The sequence below is a fragment of the Physeter macrocephalus genome, chromosome 14 (genome assembly GCF_002837175.3).
Source record: "Physeter macrocephalus isolate SW-GA chromosome 14, ASM283717v5, whole genome shotgun sequence".
NCBI classification, from domain to species: domain Eukaryota; kingdom Metazoa; phylum Chordata; class Mammalia; order Artiodactyla; family Physeteridae; genus Physeter; species Physeter macrocephalus.
Window position 1 is genome coordinate 76,352,796 of NC_041227.1, and position 10,332 is coordinate 76,363,127.

The following is a 10,332-nucleotide window of genomic DNA, read 5'->3' on the forward strand; positions in this document are numbered from 1 at the left end:
CCCAGCTCACCTTCGCCCCGCCCACATGGGGCCGCTACACCCCGCCCACCCACCGCCTCAAGAAGGCTTGCCCGGCTCACGTGGCCAAGCGCGCGCCTCTGCCCCGCCCACACGGGCCTCACTGACCCGCCCACCACGGGCCGCCCGCTCGGCCCGCCTCCTTCCCACTGCCCCTGCCGCCTCAGGTGGGGTAGCCCCGCCCACCCTGGCCGCCCCGCCTCGCGGCCGCCCCGCCCACCCCACCCGCCTCAGGTGGGGCCTCCTGGCTAGTCCTGCTAGCTCCGGCAGGGCTGGGCCGCTTCTCCTCAGCTCCTCAGGGGCAACCGCGGCGGTGGCGGTAGCGCTGCAAGTTTTGACGTTTCGGACGCGGAGGCGCGCGCCTGCACCCCCCGGCCGACGGCTGTGGAGGCGGCTGACCCTCGAGGGCCCCTCAGCCGCGTCCCGGCGCTCCCGCCGCCCAGGGTCGGGCGGCCACGAGGGCCGGCCGCGTTCTCCCGCGCTCGCCAGCCCGGCGGCTGCAGCCATGTCGCGGGGGCCGGAGGAGGTGAACCGGCTCACGGAGAGCACCTACCGGGTAAGCTGGCCCGGGGCTGCCCAGGACCCTGGGAGTGCCGGGGTTCGGGTTTCGAGGGCGGGAGTCCCGGGGACAGTGGGGGCGCCGGGGTTCGAGGCCGGGGAAGCGGGGAGGCCCCGCCGGCGGCCGGCAGTCCTCGCCGGGGGAGACGGTCGGGATTTTTCACCTTCGGGGTGAGGAGGGGACTTTACGCGGGAATGTCCTTCCCTCCCCCATCCTCTCCCCTTCTCCCCTCCCCCTCCTCTCCCCTCCCAGCGCTGGAGACGCCCAACAGATTACACATTTCACAAGCAAACGTCTGTGGGGGAGTTGGGGGCGGGGGCGTCTTGTGTCGCCCCTGGGGCGCGTCCTCCTCCCCAGCTTCTCCTTGGGGTCGGTGACCGCGCCGGCGTGGCTGCGGCGATTAAGCTCTCGGAGAGCAAAGAGCCAAGCTCGAGTTTCCTCTGAGAATGTAGGGGGGAAACTCCCAGCTAATTAACAAGCGCCAGGTGAGCTGGGCTCGGCGCGGGGGCCTCCGGGGGGCGCTCCCTCTGAGACCCTGTCTCACACAGCTTTAAGTTCAGCTTGGCTTTTTAGACATCGATTTTTTTTGTGAGGTTATGGGAGTCAAAGAATGCCCGAGGTTTGAATAAAATTGACCTAACCTCAAGGAATGAGTCGTTGGTCATTCTCTTAAATTGCACTTATTACGAGAGAATGTTTCCAGAAACGAACATAGATTTAGGATTAGTGGCCAGTTTAGTAAGTTTAAGTACTTATAAATGAATTCCAGTTGAAATAAGATATGTGTTTAATCATCTGATATTAATAGAATACAAAACAGCTTTTGTTTTAATTCGGCTTAGGCTCATGGAACTCAAGTTCTCTAAATTCATTTGTAGCCATTTTTAAGACCCACAGTTGGGTCATTTTTATAGTTTGGTTTTTTTTTAACCCTAAAATTTAGTTTCTAGTTTTGCAAGGTCTGAGTGAATTCCTGAAATCAGAGTTAATTGACTTTTATTGGATAAGAACAAAAGCATGAAAATAGGTTCATAATCCTTCGAAGTTTAATAGATTGGTTCCCTTCCTCTGGATACACAAATACTGTCATATGTAGATTATACTGCATAGATAGATACAGTAGGTACAGTTGTCATGGTATTTTTGGGCTCAGTAAGTAAATGTGACCAAAATCCGTTCCTTATTCATGTTTCCTTAATAGAGGGCAGGTTTTAGAAATCCCAGAAATTTGAATGTTAAAGTTTTACCTTTGGGTTGAGATTGTTTAATATTTAAATGATCCTGAAGATGGTGGGGTAGGAAGTGGGGCATGTTAACAAAGTGTGTAAATATAACCTTTTTACTCTTGGACTTGGGAGTAGTGGCTACTCTGATGACTGTCCAGTTAAGGGCGGTAAAACTGTACATTTGTGAGGAATGCAGATCATTGCAAATTTGAATGGAGTTGCGCTCCTCCTGCCTCCCAAACACAGACACACATATCTTTCCAACCTGAGATACCAACTCTGGCATGCAATCCTGAAGTCACTCTTCTCTGCTTTTTCCCCCAATTCTTCCTGACTTTCATTTTAGTGGTGACTCAGTGGAGGGACTGTACTCAAGTGAATTACAGTGCCGCAAATGCCAATGTCGCATTCGTGTTTTGAAAGGCTCTAATACACTGAAGATTAGAGACCAGTACCTTATTGCTTTCTACTCCCAGTTGTCTTAAAAGATACGAAAAGCTCACAGATGTTTATTGACTGAGTTTAATCACCATTTCCTCGTTAATGTTTTGGGGTCATGTTTAGGTTGGGATGGTGGGATAATAATTTACAGCTCCAGACAACAAGTTTATATGTAATCTATGAAGTGAATGCTGCTAGCTCACGCTTTGACTATGATGGCAGTGCACAGTGAAATTTTACGTTCACAGGTCTGATTGAAAGCCCAGCATCTTTTCACCACCTCCTCTTTGGGTTCTTCCCTGCCCCCACCCCACCCCACCCCACCAAGACCAAAGCTGAAAACAATTTAAGTTTTAATATGGTAAAAATCTCCCTGCAGTGTTGATGAACCTAGAAAAGAGATCTCCTTTATGTTACCTGGCAAACTAGAATGTTTTACTAATAGAAACACAACCTAACCAGGTGTGTTTACCAAAGCCACCTGCAAATGAGATTTTATGACTTACATGGGTTTTAGATTTTTTTTTAATACTCAAATTTCTCTAACTTTGAAATAAAGGAATAAATTCTTTAGAGAAAAGGGGGAATTATAAAGTGGTTGATCCTCTGTATGCAGTATCAAATATCTTTAAATATTTATTTAAACATTTGCTGAGTTTTCTAAAATGTATACTTAGACAAATGATTACTGGAGAGCCATGCTAAATCCCAGGAAGATGTGTATTTTACGGCGTCCCAAACAAATGGCATGGTAGTAAGTCCCCAAATGTCAGGTAGTGTCACTGTTGCTGATTAGAATTAAGCCAAATATCCCTCTCCGTCCCCACTCTTCAGCCTATACTATGCCCATAATTTTCCCTCAGCAGCTTGCTTGTGATTTTGCATGGTTTTCTGATGAGTACATGCTTTAGTGGTACAAGGAAGAAGTAAAGTTCAAAAAAACCCGTAATTAAAAGTAACCACACACACGCAAAAAAGTAACCACAACCTTCCTAGAAGTTAGAACTGTTGGTCTTAGGAAGTTGAGGGCTGGATGTGATGTCATCCAGGGATGTCAACCCTATGCTGAAGCAGCAGTGATGGGGAAAGGGACACAGAGGTCTTTGTTTAAATGCCACCTTCTCAGAGTCCCACTCAAACAGCTTTAAAATCCCAGATGACGTCATCCATCTCCCACTCCCACCTAAGCCTACTTTACCTTCTCCCCCTCCCCACAGTGCTTATGACCTTAGAATGTAATATATATTTACTTATCATGTATGTTTATTCCTACTCCAGCTAGAATGTGAGCTCCCAAAGGAAAGAAGCTTTGTTTGGTTGTGTTCTGAGCAATTAGGACGGTTCCTAGTAGGTGTACATATTTGTTGAATAAATGAACATTTAATTAATTTCATTAGCACCTGTCCTGTGCCAGTCTCCCCTCTCCCTCCCTCGACACTTCGTTTCGTAAGAAGTGTACATCAGCCGTCTAGGTGGACATGGATCTTGTTTACCATTGAGAAAGTGAGGCCCAAAGTCGGTGATACACCAGTGCCCACATGCCAGTTCCCCTGCCAGCCTCCATCCCTCTCCTTTTTTGTATAGAAATTTAGCTTGTAGTGGCCAACAAATGCACAAACCAAATACATTTTCATACTTCAGGCATCTAAGATGTCACCCAGAAGTTTCTGTCATCGTTAACTCATCATCATTGACATGTTTTGAACAAACCTTTAAATAAGAAAATGAGGTACTTTTGTTCTTTCACTGGGTAAAGCGAGCAGTCTAGGCCTATGTGCTAGGTTTTGTTTGTGTAAGGGTGGTTTATTTTCTCGACTTGGCTCTAAGTGGGGACATGTAAGTGAAAGTCCCTGCCTGGTTGGCTTCTAGTGTGGACTGAGGCATATAGGTCTAGCTTTTGAAGCTTTCAGTTGCTGTTTATGTTTATTGTTGTCGCTGTGTAGGCTACTTGATATCTTCATGTGTTCCCGCCATAACACTACTTTCTTCAGGTATGCTGAAGATAAAATGGGACTTGCAGAAGACCAGACAACTTGCTCTTGGCTCCATGATGACTAAAAAAGGGGATTGTAAGAATCAGGTGCCAGGTAGCGGCAGAAAGCGTTGCCAGGTATCAAATATTAAACTGCACAGCCCAGTATTGGAGCTTTTTGTATGGTAAAATGAAAACACAAAGCCAAACACTGAATGTCCTTTCTTGTCATAACATTTTTCTTGATTGGAAAGAGGTTTTAGAACTACAATAACATTGCTAAGCAGGCAGAGCAACATCCTTTTTAATGAAGACTAGGGCCACTTGGACTTGTGACACCAAGTTTCAGGTTGCTTTTGAGTTTACACTTGTGACATTATTCCAGGATTAGGCATTAATTCTTGCCTTGCACTTTTATCGTAATGAGCTGCAGGCAGACCTGCAGGGGAAACCTAATGTCTGTGCAATTGCAACCAGTTGGATTTTTTTCCCCTCAACATTCCACACAGGTATTTATTCTGCAGTTCAAAAGTAAAAATCTTTATAAAAGCAGCACAAATATTCATTTAACTTATCTGTTAACATTTGCAAATGTATATATTTTTATTTCTAAAACTTTTATTTTTAATTATTATTGAAGTATAGTTGATTTACAATGCTGTGTTAATTTCTGCTGTACAGCAGAGTGATTCAGTTATACATATATGTACATTCTTTTAAAAATCCTTTTCTATTCTGGTTTAATAGTTCCCTGTACTATACAGTAGGACCTTGTTGTTTATCCATTCTTATTTCTAAAACTTTTTATTGAACTTTAATATGCCCACTGAAGGGTTTGCTTAGGCCTATAGAGCTCACTGAATTGTCACAAACAACCCACGTGTGTAACCAGCACCCAGATCAAGAAGTAGACCACGACCAGCCCCCAGAGTCCCTCTCATGGCCCCTGCCAGTCACTGTATCCCCTCCAAGATAACTACTCTCCTGACTTCTAGCAGCGCTCATTAGTTTGGCTTATTTTGTCTGCCTTCTTTCACCCAATGTGTCTGTTGGATTTATCCATATCATTGTAGTAGTTGTAGTTAGTAGATCTAACTCCACTGTAGTTAGTAGATCCCCCATGCATGCGGGATCTAGTTCCCCGATCAGGGATCGAACCTGGGCCCCCTGCATTGGGAGTGTGGAGTCCCAGCCACTGGACCACCAGGGAAGTCCCTGTTATTTTTAATTTGGGTCTTCTCCCCACTTAGATTGTACATGCTTCTGAACAAGTCCCCCAGATTATACTTCTCAGCATTTCCCACAGTCATTCATGTTTTATTAATTTACATGTGTGTGTTGGTTTTAATCTCAGAGGCTCTTTAAAACTATATTTTTCTCTGATACCAGAGAATTTCCAAAATTTCTATGAATATTTACACCAAAAGTAAGTCACCCAGAATCCCACACTGTTAACTCTTACTGTCGCGCTTTCCAGTACCTTTCAGTACATCTTTCCATGTCAGTCAGTATTGCGTGCTTCCTCACTTTGATGACTCTCCATTCTTCATCAGAGTGTATTGATCCACTCCCCTTTTCTTGGATGTAAGATCGTTGCCAGTACTTTGCTATTAAAGTACTGCACTGAACATCATTGCAGGTAAAGCTTTGCACAAATCTGGGATCTTTTCCTTAAGCTAAATCTCCAGCAGGAGTTGTGGGTCAAAGGATAGTCAACATTGTAGAGCATATTTGTGATACATTGCAAAATGCCCTCCAGAAAACATGCCCCAGTTTATGCTGTAATCTGATCGTGTGAGAATGTACCTTTCCTGAACCTCAACCAATTAAGTAGGTCTTTAAAAACTGCTTCCTTTTTTTTTTAAATAACCTTTAGAGGGTTTTTAAAAAAAGTAGTAAAACATGTATACCTATAACATAGAGTAGCTTGTGGACATTGGCTGGGAGAACACCCGAGATTTCATGTCTAGCACTACCGGCTATAATTTCCCCTATAAACTTTGTACTTGTAGATGTGTCCAGAGTAATTACAGCTCTGTGGACCCTGAGGCCTGTATGTTTCTGTTCTTACTTTCCTCAGCCTTGATTTTATACTTCTCTTTATGTTTTTCAGACCTTGAGTCTGTCTTTCTGGTTTATCATTATTTTAAGGACTGTGTTCTGGTTGTAACTCAGATCTTTATGGTTAAAGGTAAGACTTGTGGAAATGAATGAAATATTACTGGTTTCTCTCGCGTTCCAAAATAAATGAAAAATATTGCCAGAATGTGTTCCCAATCTAGGAAGCAAAATAAATAAGCACCCCTCAGAGATGTAAGGGATTGCTCAGGGCCTTCTAGAGCTGTGTTCTGAGAGAGAACAGCCAGTGGGTGAAGATACTTCTGGGTTTGTTGCTTAAACTGGTTTTATTTATATGGTAATTTGGGGGTTAAAAGTCCCTAAACAGCAGCAATTCCTCCACTAAAAATATTAAGGGCTAGCTGTGGTTAGCTCTAGGGCAGGGGGCTTTTACTTCTTACTTACACTCTGCCTTCTGGAGTGTTTACATTTTATGTGAGTGGGTTACTTTTATAATACTTAAGCTAAAAAAAAAAACCCTAGAAATTGGTAAATCTATTCCATTTTAATGGATAAAAAGTTTTAAAAACTAAGGTAAAATGTGCCACTTTCTACCTCTGTTTTGCAAATTAACCTTCTGAGGGTAAACCTAATTTAAAATCTTACCATTTTCTCTTAATTTTTACTTATGGGGGTACATTTTTAACTTCTACTAACCTGAGACTATGAGTGCAACAGAAGAAAAATTCAGCAAAACTGAGAACCAAATTCTAGTTCTTACAACTATCTTTTCAAAGTCTTACTCCTGATGTTGCAAGCAGCTGATCCACTTCAAGGTGCAGCTGTATCCTTGAACGGTATGAAAGCAGTAAGAAGGACCAGAAAAGGTGCAAAAGTGGTATTAACAACCTGCCAAAGTAAGAAGGGATAAAAATTCAGATGATAAGAACATATTGCCTATAATAAACATGAAAAAGACCTGGGTTGTGGGTCAGGACAGATCTCGGATGAGGAGTTCAGCTACTAGCCACTCTAAGTGCTTCCCTTTGACCTTCTGGATGGAGCAGCCCCCTCCTGAGTTAGAAGAGACGCTCCAGTCTAGGGGGGGACTGGGGGGAGGGGGGGGTGAGGAGGACCAGAGACAACCCTGGTCACCTCTCGGATTCGGATGCCTGAGACCTAAGCTAACAGACCAATCCATTTCTGGACGCAAAAACTCAAGTGACAGAAGAGAATCAGGAAAATTGCAATGATAATTCCGTATATTTAAGTGCTGCAATTAAAAAAAATAATTTTAATGGTTTCAATTGACCAAATGGTGTATTTATTCACGGGCTTCATCTTACAGTTGGAGCAGCTTGAGGTGCCGGCCGTAACTAGGTCTGATGGTACAATATATTTCTAAGTGTGTAAACACTTTAAACATGCAAAACACTGTTCTTACATGACGCTCAGTCCAACTGTTGTGCCCCTGAGACAGACGACTTCTTCAGCAAACCAGTCCATCCTTCGTGTTACCCCAGATTCTGGTATGTACTTGATAATGCCATATTCCTCCATTTGACCTTGCCTTCAATTTTCATGTCTGTGAACAAGGGTGAGGATAGTACCCACCTCATATGGTTGTTGTGAAGATTAAACATAATAATAAACGAAAGCTCTTAGAACAGTGTGTTGGCTGCGAGCAGTAGTAGCTTGTGTTTGCTGGACCATACCACCCTACGTGCATTGATTTTCATGTGTTTTGTTTACTGCTTATCCTTAGCATCTAGTAGAGTGACTGACACATAGGCGCGTAAAAGAATAGTATTAATATTATTGGCACAAATTTGTCTCTCAATCGATGAGCTATACACTCCTTGAGGATTTTTTGAAATCCCTCATTGTGCTGATGGCACAGTAAGAACTCAGAAATATTTGTTGAATAAGTACGGATATATGCTTATCTCACAGCTGTAACTAAATCCTCACCTGCTCCACGGCCAGTGAGACTGAGATGGCACTAACAGTCAGAGCTACCGTGTTCTGAGCATGTTAGGGATGCACTAGCTAAGCTTCCCGCCTACATTTATTCCTTCTGCAGCCCTCTTCTTGTGCCCCAGGCTGTACCAAGCACTGTGGTCAACACTGGAAACCACCCTAGGGAAGAAACAGAGCCTGTGCTTTTCTCGAGTTTATAGTTTATGACAGGACAACAATGCCAGCCTTTCCCCTCCACCTTGGCCTGCCCCGGATCATCAATTCTGCTTCCTTGCTCCTTCCCCCCACCTCCAGCAGTACCAGAGGCGTCCTGCCTTTACCAGTTCCGTTCTTCGGACTTTGTTTGCTTTGTCCCAGTGTTGGAAGAAAGGAGGAAAAGAGTGATGTATGAGCAGGTTAAGGTCAAGAAGAGTTTCTTAGGCAGTTTGTAAGGAGTCTTTGGAAAGTTGGCTATATGAGAGAAGTAGATGAAAACAAAACAACAAAAGTTTTAGCAGTTTTGATTCCCCTTACTGGTGTCAGAACTGTATTTAACAAACTTGAACTATTTTTGCATTATTTTGGGTTTTTGAACAATATTTCTCAGATTGCAAGGGCTGGGTTTTTTTTTTTTTTTTTTAATTTATTTGGTTGCGCCGGGTCTTAGCTGCGGTACGCGGGCTCCTTAGTTGAGGCTTGTCAGCTCCTTAGTTGTGGCATGCTAACTCTTAGTTGCAGCATGCATGTGAGATCTAGTTCCCTGACCAGGGATCAAACCCGGGCCCCCTGCATTGGGAGCATGGAGTCTTGTCCACTGCACCACCAGGGAAATCCCAAGGGCTGGGATTTTAATGCAAAGCAGAATGACCTGTCTCACAGGATCTTATTGAGGGCAGTTCATTAGAATTATTCCGGATATTGTGTAAGAGTGGTGTTTGGAAAGAACTAGTGAACTAAAAAAAGGAATGTCGCTTGTGATATGAAATCAGCAATTTACCACTGACGCTTGAACAACACGGGTTTGAATTAGTACAGGTTCGCTTATACTTGGATTTTTCTCAATAGTAAATATTACAGTACTGCAGCATCGCATTGATTGAATCTGTGGATACGGAGGGCCATCTATACTCAGATTTTCAACTGTGGGGAGCGTGGGCACCCCTACGCCTCATATTGTTCAAGAGTCAACTGCACTTTGATCTGGTAAAGTTCCTGTTCCTCGTTAAGTACCTGGGGACTTTCTAAACAAATGCAACTGAGCACATGAGACATTCTTTCCTGTAAATTCATTGCTTGCTTTTTATTCCATGACACACCTTTTAAAATTAATAACCAGGCAGGCAAGAACGCTTAACCAAATGGTCTAGCGCGCCCTGTAGCCTTCAAAGTGTATGTCTGTCAACAGCTATTTTTAACCCAGTAACTAATCAGTTACTGTTTCCTTAATACATGCCGTCTATCTGTGGTAAAGTTATATATTTCTAAACGATTTTCAAGTTATATTAAAGATGTTTTGCATTTCTTATTTTCACCATGTCAATCTAGATTGCCTGGGTATTTTTTCATACCTGTCTCCCTTAGACCATGCATTTTCTTTTATTTTTAAAAAAGTTTTTTTTTTTAATGTGTACCATTTTTAAAGTCTTTATTGAATTTGTTACAATATTGCTTCTGTTTTATGTTTTGGCCTTTTGGCTGTGAGGCATGTGTGATCTTAGCTCCCCAACCAGGGATCAAACCTGCATCCCCTGCACTGGAAGGTGAAGTCTTAACCACTGGACTGCCAGGGAAGTCCCGACCATGCATTTTCAAGGGCTGGAACTCTTACCTCATTCATCTTTGGGTTCTGTACATCCAACATAAGGTTAGGCTCATTGTATGTGTGTAATAAAGAGTGAACAAATGTGTAGTTGTTTCAAAGGCCCAAACGTGAGGACTTTACAAGTTAGTGGAGTGATATATAAGTACGTGTTATCTAATACTTGCCATGATCTCTCTCTCTCATTCTCTCTCTCTCTCTCTCTCTCTCTCTCTCTCTCTCTCTCTCTCTCTCTCTCTCTGTCTCTCTCTCTCTCTCTCTCTGTCTCTCTCTCTCTCTC

The 10,332-nt window shown here is 43.5% G+C and overlaps 1 protein-coding gene across 6 annotated transcripts in view; it reads left to right on the forward strand.

The window, feature by feature from the left end:
- Nucleotides 1-294: 294 nt before the first annotated feature.
- Nucleotides 295-10,332, forward strand: part of BAIAP2L1 (BAR/IMD domain containing adaptor protein 2 like 1) — an 86,440-nt gene continuing 76,402 nt past the window's right edge. For all 6 annotated transcript variants that reach the window (XM_055090575.1, XM_055090578.1, XM_055090574.1 and 3 more), the window contains exon 1: nt 295-574. In XM_055090575.1, coding sequence (XP_054946550.1) covers nt 524-574 — 51 coding nt within the window. In that variant the 5' untranslated portion in view covers nt 295-523. The remainder of the gene's footprint in view (nt 575-10,332) is intronic.